Genomic DNA, 19,460 nt, shown 5'->3' on the forward strand with positions numbered 1-19,460 from the left:
ATCATTCCTGAACCGGAATTATATATATATATATATATATGCCAATGTATGCATTGTATAACCACTGTTCATTTGTTGATGTGTTTGAAGTAAGGGCAATAACAAAAATTTGGCTATAAAATAAATGTTGTGAAACATGAGTAGCTCGCTGCTGTTTTGCTTTCTAAAAATAGCTTGCGGTGGAAAAAAGGTTGGAGACCCCTGCTGTAGGCTATTACTAAATAGAAGCTATTTGTTAGATTTCTAATAGTTGTGAGAAACTGTGAGAAAATGTAAGGATTTAACCTAAGCAAATATGGTCATTCGGTGCTGTCTATGGTGATCGTTTATTGAAATATTAATTGAAATGAGTCACATTTTCTGTCTACTTACTAATAATGGGAAACGGGTGATGGCCAAAATGTTACCATGACAAACTAAAAATAGGCTTTTATTTCTTTGACTGGCTTTGTGTGACCTTTTTTTGCTCTAATTGGTTGACAGACTCTCACAGCTGCACTCAAGCTTAGTAAAGTGGTTCTAAAGTCTTCTTTATCTTGTCATGTGATAACAGAACTTGCAGCAAAGTCATGCACATAAACAAAATAACAACATAAATGCCTTGGCCAATAATTCTAAGGCTTTTTTTGTTTAGTCATAGGCTGATCAAGAAGGTCTAGATACTGTGTTTGTGGTTGACATAGCAACATTCATGATGTGTTGTAATGATGATAATGCATTCCAAAACAAGACAAGGCAACCGTAGGAAAATAAACAACTTTGACAGGACAGCAGATACTGTAAGTGGTTTGCACTACTACCACACAGATACAAGAGTCTGGGCCCTAATTTCATAGACCCTACATGTACAAGTACAAGTAAGTAAGTACAAGTACAAGTAAATCGATATGTTAATAATGGTTATGAATAAATAAATAATAAGGTGGGAGGATGTACTCATGGTCAATGCCATTTCTGTATATGCCCTCACATTTCCTGTCCACTGTCGGTACCAGATGTGATCTGGCGGCAATATCAAATGTATGGTTAAAATGTTAAATATTTCTTCATAGAACGTGTCCATGTTTTCCTTCTGAAAGACCATTAACTACAATCCAATTCCCAAAGCAACGGAACATTTACTGTGTTTGCGAATTTGGCAAACTGACAATTTGGTGGCAGAAGAAAGACCAGAATTTAGACCAACTAAAAGCAAGTCTAAGTTGTGGCGCAGGTGGTATAACACAAATTTGATGGCTTTGATTGAGGCATGGCAGACAGCTTCTGAGCACTGGACAAACGTATGGGTGGGTAGGAGCTTTTACACAGAACCACACTTTTATCAAGGCTTCCATCAGGTATTTATAATGTAATTAGCCTCCGATCAGTCCTAGTAACACGGTTTTATCTAAAAATTGTTTTGGTAGCCCTTAGCCATATGTTTAGCCCGAGTTTGGTTGCGTGCGTGTAATTGATGTCCCGGGAAATTGTGCACTGACAAAGGTTCCATCGTCTCCCATCTCGAATGGATGCTGGAATTCTTTTGTAATTAATTAATCGTAATGAACGCGTTAAAGGCAGATGGCTGTGCAAACTTCAAGTGCTTGACAGCTGGATGAGTTGAGGTTCAGTCATTTATGTAGGAAGGACACATCCTTGTTGGGGTGGTTGTATTGATTTTGTATGTGGATCAGGTGGATTTTGTATGTGGATCAGGTGGTTTCCCCCAGCCCCTCCTGCTATGTCCTGCCTGTCAGGAAGTTGTTAATCCCCTGACGGCAGAAACACTCAGCTTCTAGTGCTTGGAAAAGATGAGATCAGGGATTTGAATGCAATGCAGTGATGGGGACCACCTCCATGATTCTAGCATTCAATGCTGCACCTTAAAGGTATTCCAACATTAAGTGCCCAGTAATCAATCTGCAAGGGAGCCAGCAGGTATAATGTGATGCTCTTCCTCCTATACTGTATTATCCATCCAGCCATTATCTGAACTGCGTATCCTCACAAGGGTCGCAGGTCTGCTGGAGCCTATCCCAGCTGTCTTCAGGCAGTAGGCACGGTACACCCTGAACTGGTTGCCAGCCAATCCTCCTGTATTATTATTATTATTATTATTATTATTATTATTATCTTTCTGTGGTCTTGATGTGTTCCAACCATGCCAGAATTTGACAAAGCATCTTTGCGTGCAAGTCTGCAAATCTCATTTGGCATCCTTTCAAGTATTGATTATGAACAATGTTTCATTTGTATATATTATGCATATTGGATCTGATATATTTCACGTTCATTGGTGGCCGATCCCTATCCCTTGTGACCATGTCGAAGTCACTGAACCCCAACAGTGGACCTGGCAGCACCCTGCAGGGCAGCAGCCAACCGCTGGTGTATGAATGTGTGTGTGAATGGGTGAATCTGAGGCACCATATGGTGTAGATAAAGCGCTATATAAAAAGCTGTGCATTTAATCATTTCCCAGTATCCTTTAGCTGGTATGCATGAGTTACGGACAGCAACAATCAATAACTAGGATATCTGCAAAGTCATACTAAATTCACTGCTCCTGTCAATAAACAACAACAACAAACCCTATGATGAGGCTGTGGAGGGATATAATTATCTACTTTATGAACGAGGGGGTTGTCACACATGGACACACGATCGCAGGTAGAAGGCAGACTCAAAGTGCCCACTCTGCAGTGGCCAATTTTACATCATCCACAAGTAGAGATGTTCATGTCATTCCATTTAAATGCACTTTGCGCGCGTCAATCTCCTGCATCTACTGCACATGCCATGTAGCCCGCACACCTTTCTCTGCACTGAATTTAACTCTCTCAATACATATGACATATCAATACGTCATAAGCGTCATAGTCGTCGCATACACATGACATATAAATACGTCAAGCTTTTTATTTATGCACAAGTGTACAGGAAGGGCTGGCGCAGCTTCTGATTGAAAGAATAGGCTTGACTGCAATGCAATGTTATTGAAATGAAACGGCCAGCTGGTGGCAGCAAGTATAAGATCAGCCAGTATCACGCAAGGATCTTGTTGCAGAAGAAGAGAAACAGGAAGTGTAGATTGAGACTGGGAGTGTCGTCTGTCGCTACTGCGTGTTGTAGAGCAGCGCGGAGGAAGCAGAAAATGAGCGATCGGCAGAACAAAACAGTTAACCCTGGAGGATTGCTTTTTGGCTTAAAAAAAAGCATCCTCATCGGCTCATCAAAGCATGACGGTGGCGATTAAGTTGCTGCACGTCCTGGAATGACCTTTCGTTCGTCAAGCAAACGCAACAAGCAAACCATCGAACGATGATCCGCGGGGTTAACGGCTCGTTTTGCCGGTCATGTCCAAACCCTGGATGACTGGATGCTGCGGCAGAGCTGTAGTCAGACCAGCCAATTGTTTATTTTATGTGCAATGAATTATTATTTTATTATCAAAAGCACTTTTTGGAATGTTGTCTTATTGCACAGAAACAATATTTAGATGTTTGAGCTGTCACAAAAGAAAAAATAGTAGTGTTAAAGTCGATGCTTGTGTTTGTTCTACAAAAAGCTATTTTTCTACGTTTTCTTTCCTCAGGAATTGGAATTTCGACAAAACTTGGCTATATTCTAACGCTGATAACTAAAGAATGGAAAATAATAGAAATGCACTTTTTTCCGATGAAAGAAGAGAGTCTAATCTTTCTTTTGGTATGTTCCATGTTTATATAGCAATAGAACACAATATTCTGTGGGCCTTGCAAAATCAGTCAAAATCCAAAAAATGGATTGTATTGAGGGGGGTTGCTCCAATGAAAATGGCTGGGATTCAATGAGTTAAAGAGAATGAGAGGAACCACTTCCATTGGATGGCAAACAAGTTGACTGCGATCTCTGCCACAATGGCGCGCAACAAGGCAAACACCCCCTTCTGTCTTTGCCCGACAAGAAAAACACCAAAAGAAATAAAACTCGATCCATTAGACTGAGCTTTGTGTTAGACTTGTGCTAGACACGACAATAGTGCCCAAGGTGTTTAGGTGGAAGCAGAGGTGACAAATCTAGGTCCAGAAAGTAAAAACCCTGCCACAGTTTAACTTTAACCCCAGGTGCTAGCTAGTGAGCTTCCTAGCTAGCTCCCTGGGTGCTCGGTGTCAAGACACAATCTGTGACCCCTGCACGATCTGTGACCCGCATGCGCAGAAGATCGGCCATCTTGGATCGCTGACTACGGCAACTGCATAGGTCAAAATACATCCAAGCACGTTTGTTTTTGTTTATTTTATTTTATTTTAATCAAAACAGTTCTGTACCCAAGCATATCTTGTACGAATAGAAAATATTTTGACACATACTGTAATCATAGCTTGCTGTGAGAGTGGGTACGGTTTATTTTTTATTGTCTTTAAACCAATGTGTGGCCATTATCATAGTGTAACACGTTTGCAAATGTGTATTTTTTATTTACTTGCAATTGACTTATATTTGTTTTGTTAATCATTAGGACCCGAGCAGCGACTGCTGCGAGGTCCCTATTGTTCCTGAAGGAATTATTCCTCTTTTTTTTCTTCTTCTTTTTCTTTGTTATTATTCTTCTCCGCAAACAATCACATTTTTGAGACACTAAATGTGAACGAAAACTCACCAAATTTTACACAAAGGTCGGTCGGGCCTGGCAAAATATTTTTATGTTTTAAAGTTGCCATACATGATAACAGAAAAATAGGTCTGTAGCACCCCCTACATAGGTTTAACGGATTCCTGTCCCGGTACGAATGTCCTATCGCTATGAAAATTGGGTGTTACCTATAGCACATCCAAACGAACAAAAAAATACTTTGATAGCTGTACCCTAAAATGAACAGGAAATGAGGTATTAGTATTTGAATGTTCAATTTTGGCCCATTTTTGCACATTTACAGGGGTCATACTTTTGCCCCCTTGTCCTACACGGTTAACCTGGTTGACTTCAAACTTGAGCTGTAACATCTCAACACCTGGGACACCAGGGGAAAAAAACTTCTGTTTTAGACGTACTATATGAACTGGATAGATAGTACCTGGGGCTAAAGCCAAACTGTGGCAGAATTTTTACTTTCTGGACCTGGATTTGGCGCCTCTACGTGGAAGGAAACTGAACACAAATCAAGGTTCAATTCTAAAAGGGCAATTTTGGAAATATGCCCAGCAGGAACCAGAGCTGGAGCAGAGAGGGTAAGCTAACATAGACATCTGTGTTTATTTTGCAAAAGACAAATATATAAATATGTGAGGTAGTGAGTGCTTAAGGCAACTAGAAATTGAATATTAACACTTTGATAGACCAAAGTAATAAATTGGGTATATAATCGAGTCTAAGCTCATGAGTCAGACTGACATTTAAAATAAATTCAATTTCAAGTAGATACAGCTTTCAAAGATTAAAAGTCCCCATTTGATCGTTTTACATCATGTTTTTTCAAGTGGAATTTTAAATTCCTTACATCATGCAGCGAGATGAATCCTGTCTTGTGACATGTCGCTTTATATTTGGCAACATACCTTTATGAGCACAGAGACACATGTGCTTTATAGTATGTACTTGAAGCACATACCCTTAGACATCAAATTTTGTAAGGAAATGTACATTTAGTATTGAGGTGCTGATGATTCTCTTAAATCAATATACAGTAGGCTATGGTGGTGCTTGGTCTTCATCAGATAGTGAATATGCTTAAAGGGATACTTGACTTATTGAGTCGTTTTCAGCTTTAAAAGGTAATATTTTGTCCAGAATTAATGTGATAACGTAATTATTTTTCATGTACAATTAATACCTTTAAAAACACATTTTCCCACTTACTGTCAACTGAAGATGACATCACCTGTGCTGAGGAAATAGGTAACGACCAATCACAGCTCACCTGTTTTCAGGGTTTGGTCAGCAAACTGAGCCATGATTAGTTGTTACCTAGTTCCTCTTCTGTCAACAGCAAGTGGACTTTTTTTTTTTTAAGATATTAATTGTTCATGAAAAATAATGCAGTTATCACATTAATTATAGACAAAATATTATATTTTTACTGTTGAAAATGGCTCCTTGAGTCAGGTATCCCTTTAATCTAGTATGACACCCTTGGCAAGGGTCCGTAATAGCACTATTTGCATACTATCATCTATCAGGGCTTTGTGGTGTTGATGAAGTGCTACAAGAGGTTAAAGAATATGCATGTGGAGGAAGAAGGTGCTAGCTGAGATAGCATTTATCTAGGGATCCAATTTCTAACTACTCTGCTGATGCCTGTCACAATAGTCAAGGCACAACCTATTTTGTGTGTGCTTCCAGCTCTGTGATTCAAGACAGGGTTGTCAGGTTGTTTTAAACAAGCATGAGCTGGGAGGGATATGCTAATAACAAACACTGATGCTTACAAGAAATGGCACCAACCTTTTAAATCAGGAAGGAAAACAACAACAAACAAAACAAACTCATAAATGTAAATGGCATGTAATATATCAAAGTAGGTTGCCCTGTTGAGGCCAGATCAAGTTGTGTTACAGAGGTGGGGAGAAAGTCACATATGTGCAAGTCACAAGCAAATCTTACGTCTTAATAGTCAAGTTTTAAGCAAGTCCCAAGTTACTGTGGTTAAAAAAAATTAATTAAAATAAAGCAATTCTACTTTAGCCACCAGTAAATTCCAAGCAGTCAGGTCAAGTCACTGCAAAAATTGAAATCTTAAGTAAGATATAATTTCTTAAATTTAACCTAAATTAGCTTATTTTGCTCTGACAAGTTATTTCTACTTAAAATAAGATTGTCAGACTAGATCATTCTGCTTATTTTAAGATACGTATTACTTAATTATCTTATTTGATCAAGCAGTCTTGGCATTGAGTGTTAACAGCCAGTTTTAAGTACTGTGAGGCTTAAAACAAACATTGTCCACATTTTAAGATGGCTAACCAACATCAAAGGCCCTGAACTGGGGTTTCATAACTTTAATTTCTTATTTTAAGATTTTGCATAATCTAGTAATATGATAAATGGAAAAAAAGTGTGAAATAATAAGGCAAAAGTTCAATATTGCTATATTGAACTTTTGTCGGAACTTGAACTTGAACTTTATTGTAAGCATTTTGTTCTTGTTAAAATCCTCAGTTTGTGGTTTCGTTACACAAACCCAAATCCAGAAAAGTTGAGACACTCTACAAATTGTGAAACATTACGGAAGTAATATTATTATAACAGTCTTTGGTTCTAAATATACTTTCTATTTGATTATTTCACATTAATTCAACAATTTTACTCAAGTAAATATCTGTTATAAGCTTTGAAGAAAGCAGAAGCAAAATTAGAAAAATTTGATTAATCGCGACTAATTACGGAAAATTGTGCAATTAATTAGTCCCCAAAAATTATTCGGCAACACTAATATATATATATATATATATATATATATATATATTCCTTAAGCACTACTAGAATTCTAATACAACTAGATCTCCCAGAGCCATAATTTTAACGGCTTGCGCTCTCGCACTCACGTAATCGATAATATGGTTATTACTCGCTGTTTTGAGTAGCTAATAAAGCCCCTTTCTTGCTTTTCTGAAGCAGACGGGTGGTGGAGCTTTATTGATTTCGATTATCAGGCGTGTACTGCCAAAAACGTCATGACTCCATCACATCTATGAGCCTATTTTTTACTTTAAGCTTTTACTCTACTTTGAACTGCGTCGCCACTTCCAGTGGAGCGGTACACGGCTCCTTTTGTGGGCTGATCTTGTTTGGACTTGCTGTCTGAAATTGCCGAGCGATCCAGCGAGCACCCATCGTGATTTGTCAGACTCTCTGTCAGCTTCTCAGAATGTAGCTTTAAAGTCTCCTCTCTAGTATAGGGTTTTTTTTATTCACCAGGTTTATCTAGCTTGTATCCAAAGCCAAATGCCTCTGCACTGAATGGGAGTTGCTACGGAAGCCCAGCGCCGCAAACCCGCAGGTCCAGCAATGCAAAAGATGTACATTGAAATGAATAGAGCATTCAAATTGACGAAATCGGAGGTAAAGTAGTAATTATTTCTAAATATTTTTCAATTTTTAATACAATAAAATGGGAGCGCAGTAATGATATACATACAGAGAGAGGAAAAGTCAAAAGGCCAGGAACAACGTTGATCTATGTAAACAGAGTAACAACAAATCAAATTTTGAGAACAGTCAAAATGATTGCTCTGGGAGATCTAATAATAAGGACTATAGTTTGCTCTATATTATTTATTTGGTTGTTACTAACATAACTATGAGATTCATTTTTCAAAAATAATTTCCAGTTGAATACATTTTGTAGAAACTTTATTTGGACGTACATTGTTATTTACGTCGCAACGCATTCAGTGCGTAGTGACGTTGAATGCGTTAAATGCGTTGCGACATCTAACAATAAATAACAATGTATATATATGTGTAGTATATATAAGTCCAAATAAAGTTTCTACAAAATGTATTCATATATATCTGTACTATATATATGTCCAAATAAAATTTCTACAAAATGTATTCAACTGGAAAGGATTTTGGAAAAATGAATCTCATAGTTATGTTAGTAACAACCAAATAAATAATATAGAGCAAACTTGTCAATACAGTCGGGATTCCTTTTAATCTAACATACCTGTTTCTTTCTGCTGTCATCCATCCCTGTGTTCCATCACTATGCCACTGCTCATCTTCTCTATGCTCATGAGTGTTCTTCCAGCCCGTCTCTCTTCTTTCGGTATAGAGCCACAATTGTTATTAATTTGTCATACATAATTGCTCAAGTGAAACACCCTTGTATAATGTTAGCATTTTTTTTTCTTTATTTACAGGTTATCCTGATACTAACCAAGCTATACGACTTTCATATTGGCAGTGTCACTGAGAGCACTCTTTGGAGGTGAGTAAAAAAAAAAAAATTTGAATGTCTAAACTACCATCATGTCTAAATGTACACAACCAGTGCACATGCAAAATCAGGAATGTTATCACTTTGTTTTCTTTTCCCCAGTACAATGGGCTCAATGTGATCTGGTGTCAGACCAGTCACTCAGTGATATGGTTTGTGTTGCTCTTTTTCTGATTTATTATGAGTTGAATTGAGCACATGCACATTGTAACACTCTCACAAAGAACCAACAGTTGGAATCTCTCATTTAGTGGAGTGGAGACTGCAACCCATTTTCATCATTATGAAACACAATCAACTGTCATACAAGATTTTCCTGGGGTGGATTTAGACAGTTCTTCTTTCATGTAACATCAATATCAAGTCCACGCAATTGTCCAAGATTATTTTCAGCAATTGTCATACTTCATACAATTTGTGAGTAATTCATGTTAGGTTTTCACACATGCTGAAAATAGGAGTTGTTGCTGTAGTAGTTAGTGTTTGTCACAAAGCATTGACTGATTTCTTAGCATGAGTGAGTAGGTCATGAATTCATAATGATGCATTTTGTATTTCAAATTTTGTTGTAACATAACATAGGGACATTATTTGTGTTAAAAGTAATTGTAATCCTATGAATGGAAAACAACCGCCGCATTTTGTGTGTGTGTGTGGGGGGGGGGGGGGTGCGTGCGTGTGTGTGTGTGTGTGTTTCATCTTGCAAGAAGTAGCTTTAGCCTCAGCTGCTTTCACTAGAAACTTCAGTGTGGGAATACTCTGTGAAAAAAGCTCAGGTAAGTGGGAGTAAGCAGCAGGCCTGTGCACAGATAGACCCCTAGTGGTACCCTAGAACCTGCCCTTTTGCCCTAGATGGGAAAAGTGGCCTTATCTATGGGCTAAAAAAAAGAAAAAGAAAAAAAACCTCAGTATTTTATTCGAGCCAGAAAGTGTTCTATATTAATGGGGATTTGTTTGCGTTCTTGCAACTTATAATTACAGTGATGCTGAAAACAATACATGGCTAATTGCCCAATATTAAAGGTGGGGTCTTTAGTTTTGTCTGTTTGTGTTTGTAAACACAACCGTTTGTGTTTGTAAACAACCAATTCAAAACTGACTCCTTCCATGGCTCAACCCCAACTCTTCTCATCAACATTGTGCATGCCTTCAGCGACACGCCCCCCGCTCTGTGATTGGCTGGAGGGGTAAACATAGACTTTCCGCCCACAAACGTCCCTCTCATGACAAAACACAACAAAATGGAAAAATACAGGCTGGGGTGGTGGTGGATGATGACAAAATCGCCACTACACATTAACATAAGCCCAGAGGTGTTGATTGAGAAGGATTACATGTGTATACATTTATCCATTTATCCATCCATCCATCCATTTTCTGTACCGCTTGTCCTCACAAGGGTCGCGGGGGTTGCTGGAGCCTATCCCAGCTGGCTTCGGGCAGTAGGCGGGGTACACCCTGAACTGGTTGGTGTATACATTCAGTGTTTAAGAAGTGTTTATTTCTGAGTGAAAACTAAAGACCTCAGCTTTAAAGCAACACCTTTTGAAAATACTTGCCTTAATACGATTTCATACAATGAGCAACACTGCTACATCTACAACTGGCGATATAGCTGAAAAGTTTATTATGATATAAGTATTTCATATTGGTCAATATTGATCATTTTTGTTTGTTTGTTTATATTTTTCAAAATAAGGGCCCAGAGAAAAAAAATGCTGATAATTTTATTTTTTAACATATCAGATTTACCCTTTAATAGGAGGTCAATGCAACTATGAAGAAGTCAAATAAACTTGTCAATACAAAGATGAAAAATAAAAATCAAACTCATTCTCTTGGACTTGACCAACCGTTTTAGGACAACTTTATCGTTTTAGTGGGTTCCTTATTGTTATAGTCCAATAATGTTTTACTTCCCTGATTGTGACTTGAATGTGATGCTGAGGTTTGAAGATGGCTAACAAGCCATAGACAGGGATCTTCTACACCAGTGGTACCCAACCACCGGTACCGGTCCGTGGGCCACTTTGGACCGGCCGCGGCGGGCCGCACAGTTGAAAGAATAATTTAAAAAAACGTACTGTACTTCCGGTTAATTGATTAGCCGAGGCATAAAAATATTTTATTTTTAAAAGTGACCGGATTCTCTTTGTTTACGACGGACTCTTGACGCATGACAAGATGCTGATTATATCAGTCGCATAGCGATGATGCTAATAGACAAGTTAGTAAAATGAATAAAAACTGACATATTTGGAAATTTTCTTTGCAACGGAGAAAAGGCCCATTGATGAGACAACACAGGAGCCTATAACCAAGAAGAAAAAGAAAGGTGCATGGACTTACAGCTACAGGTGATTCCCACGCATGACGGCCCGCTCTGCAGCGAGCGGCTCTTAATTAAGCGTTATGGTGAGTGAGTTACTCATGGACTTTAGATTTGTTCTGTGGTGCATTGTTATGTTGGTGTACTTAAGGAGGGCGCATCTAATATAGTGACATAAAAATGTGGCTTCATATTCATTGTTATATCTACAAAATACCCCAGTTTTTGTGTTGCTCGTATCATTCATAAGCATTACCATAGTGACCTCACCATATTAAAGCGTTGTTGTTACCCTTGTTATGTTGTTTGTGCTGCTATTACAGGTACATAAAAATGCATAGTTGATTTGCATTTGTTGTTGTAGCCTTTTATTAATCAGCCGCCGAACAGCCAGGTTTGTATGAACCTGTGTGGAAAAAAGGTTGGGGGCCACTGTTCTACACCACATATCAATAAAGAATATATATATATATATATATATATATATATATATATATATTCTTTATTGATATGGGCTGGCTGATATGGCCCAAAATCAGTTGCATCCCTTCACCTATCACAATATAAATTTAAGGTTAAAAAAAAAAAAGAGTCAATAATGATTTAATAGATTATTCTTTTTTGGATAGTTTTAGGTACATAGTCCATTAGGGATGCTAAATTGATCAAATAAATAATGATGAAACAAATATTAATTAGATTACATTTATTATGCAAATCTCAAATGCAAATTAAAAGTTTAATTTGAAATGAAAACACCGTGCAACAGGCTTTCAATTTAGTTTGCCATAATTAATTCAAATGTCTATGTTCATGGGTTGATTATTAACTTTACCTCTGTTGTATTTTTTATTTTTATTTTTTGCTGATCCGAAAAATTATCTGATCTGTGACTCAAATCTTTAATCTGATCCGAAATGAGTTTTTTTTTATCAATGACAATAAATGTGTGTTGTAAAAAACAGCATCAATATATATAAATTAAAAATGGATCAATAATCGTTTTATAATTGAATCGTAGCCCCTGAATCGTAATTGTAATCGAATTGTGAGGGGCCCAATGATTCCCACCCCTAGTCTTACCTGTATTGTATTCTGTATGTTGATGTTCTGTCTCCTAAATTCCTGTCCCACCCACCCCACTGCTGTATAAAAGACATAACTTTTGCATTGGACAGTGTCAGCTCACCCACATGGAGGGTCTATGGTCCATGTTGGTGGGTCCACCAGCTGGCCAGCTTGCTTCATTAAACTTACATCCTCACAGCAGACTCCTTGTTGAATTATTGATCATTGCTGCAAAATTTCTTCAACAAGTGCTTTTCCTTTTTGTACCACAATGTCCAGTATATACTGGAGGCATGTTCTGTTCTCTAAGCGACCACTTAAATTCTGCTGAAATTCAGTATTGTAAATCGAAAGTTTCACCATCATGTGTATGGAAGATTGATTGCAAGAGACTGGGCAAGATTCACATCGGGCTGAAACTTTTGGAAATTTGGAAAATGTTATACTGTTTTCACGAAACTACTGTATACTATTGGTGAGTCCATATGTGTGGATATGATTTTCTTTTCCTTTTTTCTTGTTTTTTTTTTTTTAATACAAATTATCAATCTAAAGTGCTGAAAATGTCTTTCTTTGATGATGCAATAAAAAACGCGTAATTTTTTGGGGTCATAAAAAGTAATTATTTTGGAGGTATGAGTATTCCGCGTGACACCAGTGGTTTACTGTATCCACTGTAATATGCTGCAAAGTGAAATGCTGACACTTCAAAGTGGTTCTTTAACTCTAAAAATTGTGCCAATCTGCCTACTAAGTCATTGGCAGAAAACTTGGTGTGGAGGTGGTTATTATGTTAATTAGTACTCCAGAGACCCAACTGTTTGTATTCAGGCAATAAAGTAATTTTCCATGTCCTGTTTAATCTTTCATCAAAGCTATTTTCTCAGTAAGTGTGGTAACATTGTTTGCTTTATTGTTATTTAAAGTGGTTAACCAAAAGGGAAAAGCTTGAGATGAGTTTGAAAAATAAAGTGAAAAGTGTAACAAAAAGACAAATTAACCAAAGTACTGGTGAACAAAGTGGTAAGGAATGAAGAAATCTTTGTTATGTCCAAAAACGTGAGTATGACTGTAAGTGCCAAGTGTACTTTATTTTCAACTGCCGTAACGGGTGCATACATTCCTCAAAGGTGCTTTGCAACACTGCTTTACAACACTGCTGTAACAAGGTGTAGCAGTACGGCGTATGACAGTGGTGGACAAGTTTGTTCCTCGAGAGCCACTATCCAGCCTGTTTTCCATGTCTCCCTCCTTCAGCGCAGCTGAATGTAATGATCAGCTCATCAGCAAGCTTTGCAGAAGCCTGATAATGATCCTGATCACGAATCAGGTGTGTTAGTGGAGAGAAACATGGAAAACAGGCTGGATAGTGGCTCTCGAGAACCAAAGTTGGGCACCCCTGGTGAATGGCCATATGCTACATTTACCCCCCTCTTTATGGAACTCAGACAATTTCCCAAACAATAAGCAAAAAAAAAACAAGGCCCGGAACAATGCCCATCACTAGCTGAGCAAACCAGATAGATTGCCGACTTACCCGCTGAGCCATGTGGGATATTCTGCTACGCAGTAGCCTAAGCAGTGGCTAAGATTTCAGCATTAAAATTCAGTAACGTAATCGTCCAAATAACAAGGTCAAAGGCGGACACGAGCTGGACGGGGCTCTGGTTCCTCCAGCACAGCTTGCTCACCTTGTTCCTGTAGATGCCTTACCGGTGTTCCAGGACATGTATCAGGAAAATCATAGTCCTTGTCTAATTTAAGTTAAAGTACCACTGATTGTCACACCCACCTAAGTGGGGCATAGAATAAGGAGCAGAAAAAGAGCAGAATACAGCAGAGTACATTGGTATCTTTGGATGAGTCCGGCAAACCTTGGCGATTTCTGTGGCGGCCATTTTGTTGAGAGAAGATTTGCTTCTTGATTCAAGTTATTGCGATAGATTTTAACGGTTAAAGCAAGTGAGGTGGGGTGAAATTCTTTCTCTACATTTGAGCCATCCCCTGAGGGAGCGTTGAGCAGCAGCAGGAGCTGCGCTCAGGAATCATTTGGTGCTGTAATCCCCCAATTCCAACCCTTAATGCTGAGTGTCAAGCATGGAGGCAAATGGGTCCCATTTTTATAGTCTTTGGTATGACCCGGCCGGGGACTGAACCCACGACCTCCCAGTCTTAGGGCGACACGCTACAACTAGGCCACTGAGCTGTCCAGATCCACTACAGTCCCTCCATTCAAGGCTACCAGTGGCTACGTTTACATGCAGTCAATGTTCGGGTTAAGGTCAGAATTCCGGTTTCTGAAACAATCGAGGTAACACGTTTACATGTGTGGACGGAAGTGTTACTCCCGTTTACATGCTCATTTGTGCTCGATTGGAATAACCTGTTCGGACCACGACGCACGGACAACGTAATTTCGTAAACAACGTCATTTCCGCTTTTAACTTACTATACGTTCAATAAAAGACATATTTATGTCACTCACCACGCTAATAAAGTAGTCGGTTTCCTCCTCACTCCACTGCAAGCATCATGTTTGTTGACAACGTCTTGAGTATTTCCGGTGGGTTACACGCCAGAAGTACGGAATTATATACTTGTATTTACGGTATGTGTATACTGAATGTGTATAGGCACAAACTGTGGCGTTTTCGCCGTAGAGACACAACATAATGTGAAAACGCAGTTGAGAAATTAATGTATTCAAGAGAGGCTCGTTTAGCAAGTAGGACGGAGCTGCTCATACAACTCGTGACTACATAGACCTTCCTTGCGAATCAAATAAGCGAATAAGATGAAAAGAAGACGAAGAAGAAAATAGCGAGCATGCGCAAAACGAAAAACTTTGCCCGGACCGATCGAGATATTCCAAATACGTTTATATGAGCAATAATTCCGGTTATGAAAGAAGTAACTCAAGGCTCTTATTAGGGTTTTTATAAACCCTACATGGCCTTACAAAACTCTAAAATTGCCAATATTCAAATTTTAAAAGGGTTATTGCCTGCATGTAAATGTAGTCAGTGATGCCACTCTCCTGGGACGGTTGGCATGCCAACATAACCCGTCAGTCAGACGGAAGGTGGCCGGCCCTAGATGGCCGGTAAGCTGGACAGGAGCCGTCCAGAATGATCTTAATTTGTGTGAGTAGCTGGGTGGCGAATACAGACCCAATCCAACACATTCAGTGTGGGGTTCTTCGCCCAACACTTCTCATTGAACCGCTGCTTCATATGCTGCTGTTAAGAATAATTTATTTATATCTGCTACCCTCCTGGCCGGATAGGGCACTGATGCTGGAGTGGCCCTAATTGGAGGATGAAGGTGGTCGAGGAAAACATGAGGAGAGCTGGGGAGACTCCAGTTGTGGCATGCGGCATTGCTCTATAGTGCAACAAAGTTCCCTGTAGTGCCGCAGAGAAGGTAAGGCCGTCTGTAATGTGCGCTCCCAGTCGTTTTTTAGGGTTTGGTTAAATCTCTCCACAACTCTATTGGCCGCAGCGGCTTGTACTCCGTACGCAGTCGAAACTAACAAGTCTGTGAGCCTTGTGGTCCGTGCGGAGCGTAAAGTGTCGTCCATACAGGTACATTGCTAACTTTCACATGCCCAAACACAAGCCAGGACCTTTCTCTCCCCGACCGAGCACCTCTGCTCAGCAGAAGTGAGTGACCACAACGCAAAGGCATCCGGGTGCACAGTCCCCTGATGAAGTTGGCAAAGGCACAGCAACCTACTGCAGTCTTGGATGCATCACAGGGCTTGAACATGGGGCTTTGCAGGTAAAAATTAGCAAGTACTGGCGGTAAGGTCAGCTGGGTTTTGAGTCGGCGGATGGCAGCCAAGCTTGCTACCGTCTAGGACCACGGGGCAGCCTGCTTCAAGAGGGCACGCAGTGGTGCGGTTGTATCGAATTATTTGGGGAGGAAGCACAAGTAGAAGGCAGTCATCCCCAGAAAGGTGAACAGCTGCACAAGGCATGAGGGCTTTGGCAGGCACAATACAACGTCAACATTCAAATGCAGTGGACTCCGGCCATCAGCGGTCAGGCAAAATACCACAAACTCAATAGCAGGCACTGCAAAGATGCACTTCCCCCCCATTGATTGTGAGGTTGTGGCTGGCCAGCACATCGAGCATTGTGGAGAGGGGGCCGTTGTGTATGGCGCACGTCACCCTGTACACCACAATGTTGTCCAGGTATACAACCACACCTAGGATGCCTGCAAAGATTGTGGCCATGATGAAAGCAGCTGAGGGCAGAGCTGAAGGACATGCGGGTATAGTGGAAATCCCCATGTGAGTCATGAAGACTGTATGGTTACAACTGTCAGTGTGCAAGGAAACCTGCAGGTAACCTTGGAACAGGTTGAGTTTCGTGAATACAGTAGACGCATGGAACTTAGCAGCCAGCTTTGTTGGGAATCACGGCCTTGAGCCATCCTGAGGTATATTCAGGGCCTCTAGTTCATTTTTGGAAAAATGTACTGTGGTTGGAAAAATTTAAATTGTAAACTCGGACCTGAACTAGTTCATTCTAAAATTTGTGAGCTGAACTTTGAACTAGCTCGTGTAGAAAATTAACTTTCCCAACACTGGACGGTGACCTCTGTAGGCAGGTAAAATGTAGGTTAAAATAATTGTGGTCTATGGGCACCAGGAGCTGTACAATACAGCTAACTTCTAATGCAAGCCAAAAAGGAACAGGCTTAGAGAATCAGGAGCAAGGAAAATAGCATAACTGGTATGCGTGTTTCTTCTTTTCTTGTGAACTGTTGAACTCAAAGCAAAGTAGCAATAGACAAAGTTTTAGCAGAACCACTGGCCATCTGATTCACAAGCAATGTTCATTAGGGCTGAACGATTAATTGCATTTGCAATTAAATCACGGTTTGACAAAATGCGATTATGTAATCGTGAGAAGCTGCAATTGCGCATTGAAACGGAAGCGGAAGGAAGGAGGGGGGGAGCAGGAACGTCACCGCTGTAACTAAAGCCTTGCACCATAAGTGCATGTCATTTTGGTGAGTTTTTTTGTCTCTTGAGACGAGTGTCAAACATGTTTAATCTGTTTGATCTTGTTTTTAAAACAACACTTCACCGTTGTGAGTTATGACTTTTCGGCTGCCGTAGTGTTGCATGTTTTGTAAACTGAGTGTACACGCACGTAACCGTATGTTGTGCTGTCCGATTTCATGAATGAAAATTAAGACGGACGAAATAATTATTGCTATTCATTACTCACCGTCATTTAGGTGCCACCCCACAGCCTTTTTTAATGTACATGTATTGTAGCGTTGGTGAACTAATCAGGCCAAGCAGCGAACAAACAACAACTCTTTAATGACAATTTGCAAATAAGTGTCGGCCGTAACCACGCCAGAACACAACAGCTCCGAATGCGCTTAGATTATTTTCCATAATTGTTCAGGCCTAAATACACTTATTGAGAGGAGAAAGAGGAGCCCTTCCTGTTGTTTTGTTGTGGCGTGGAGCAAATGAAGCAGCTACATTTGTATCTTACGATCCAATTCATACGAGAAACGGGCCAAGCGACATTTGATCTCGCATTACTCTTCAGACTTTCTAAAGTCTTCCAAGGAAGTGTGAGCTCCAACAAAGGACCGCAGTGTCAGGTCAAGATTTAGGTTGGTTGTTGTTATTTCTGGTGGAACTGTAAGCCGAATTAATACCCTTACTTTAAAAATGACTCTTCATGCATCTTTTACAAATGTATATTCATATCTAAGAAATAAGTGCTGGGAAATGATTCATAGCTGACAAGAAACCAATTCATTAAAACAGCTTGTCTTCAGAGATTTTAAATTTTTGTAATCTGGCTTCAGGAGTACAGTTTTGTATAGATGAAGATTTATCAAAGTTGGCAAACTACTCACTTGCTGATAACTCCATCCAAGTAGGCCTAAATTAACACCACCAACAAGTGTTTAGAAGAAGTGCCAGGTTGTGTATGGTTCTGCTGCACACTATTGAGGCTCCTAATTATTAAATGAATAGATTGTTTAATGGCCAGTATGCCCTGTTTGTTTCAATCATCCAAGAGTCACAGGCAACAGCAAAATATGTTGTTGGCAGAGAGGATTTGGCTGCCACCCACACTCAGTTGTGCCGCTCATCCCACAAAACATGTTCAGTACATATGTGACACCATTTAAAAAGGGCAATTAACCGGCTTTCTAACAAGAGGGATTATTACAAAGAACCAATCTACCCAGGGGCGTGGCCAGAAATTTTTCATTGGGGTGTCCAGGGTGAAAGCATGACTCATATAGGGGTGGCCATAAGGTCATACCTGAAAGGTATATCGTTTATATGCCGACTTTGGGCTGCGAGCGCCGACTAGTGGGCTGCATAAAATACTGTTTTATGAATTCAATGCATTGGAGCTGTTACAATTTTCAATTTTCAATGAGTTGCTCAGTTACAATAGAGCTTTCTACCACTTGGTTTCAATAAGGCAAATGTCAGTTACTGACCTGTACACAATAAGTAGAAAAGGAAACCGAACAGCGAAATGCACGACTAAGTATAAAAAAATAAAAATAATCTGTTGATGCCTTACCTCACCAAAAGACGACTTTGTTCCATTGTTATTCCTGTGGAAAAATATATTACCTGTAGTTATTTTTCTGTTAGTAAACAGGACTCAAGACTCTGAGCTCAATTTGATGCAGGAATTCTTTGCCTGTTTGGCATCTTGTTGGATGTCAAAGTTCACCCATAAATGAATAAATAAACATTAATAAATGTGTTTTTGATGATCACATTGTTTCATGTTATTAAGTTGTTAAGAAATACAGGGTAAAAAGAACCCTTGGTTTGTTTTTATTGTATTGTTTTCTGTAGTTCTTTTTTTTTTCATTGTTTTATTGTGTCTTTAAAATATCAGCTTGTTTCTACTGTACAAGATTGATACATTTCTTCTTTTTGTGTCTGATTTTACATACATTTATTTGTTCAAAACACTGAACATTAAACATACAAATAAATACATACAAAAAAAAGTAAATTATACCTTTTCATGGACTAACATAGCACTAACATAGGCTGACATTCACATAGGCAACATGACAACTGTCTCCAAAAACACACGGGCAGATGTGACACAGTTGTTGGTTGATTTATTTATTTTTTAACTTTA

General features: G+C 39.3%; 1 protein-coding gene across 1 annotated transcript in view; it reads left to right on the forward strand.

The window, feature by feature from the left end:
* The window catches only part of sorcs3a (sortilin related VPS10 domain containing receptor 3a), a 262,848-nt gene that overhangs the window by 88,803 nt on the left and 154,585 nt on the right, over window positions 1-19,460 (forward strand). The window contains exon 2 of the mRNA XM_086082047.1: window positions 8,827-8,894. Within this exon, the coding sequence (XP_085938173.1) occupies window positions 8,827-8,894 (68 nt within the window). The remainder of the gene's footprint in view (window positions 1-8,826; window positions 8,895-19,460) is intronic.

The sequence above is a fragment of the Leptonotus elevatus genome, chromosome 8 (assembly GCF_054856555.1).
Source record: "Leptonotus elevatus isolate MCC_2025b chromosome 8, RoL_Lele_1.0, whole genome shotgun sequence".
Taxonomy (NCBI): domain Eukaryota; kingdom Metazoa; phylum Chordata; class Actinopteri; order Syngnathiformes; family Syngnathidae; genus Leptonotus; species Leptonotus elevatus.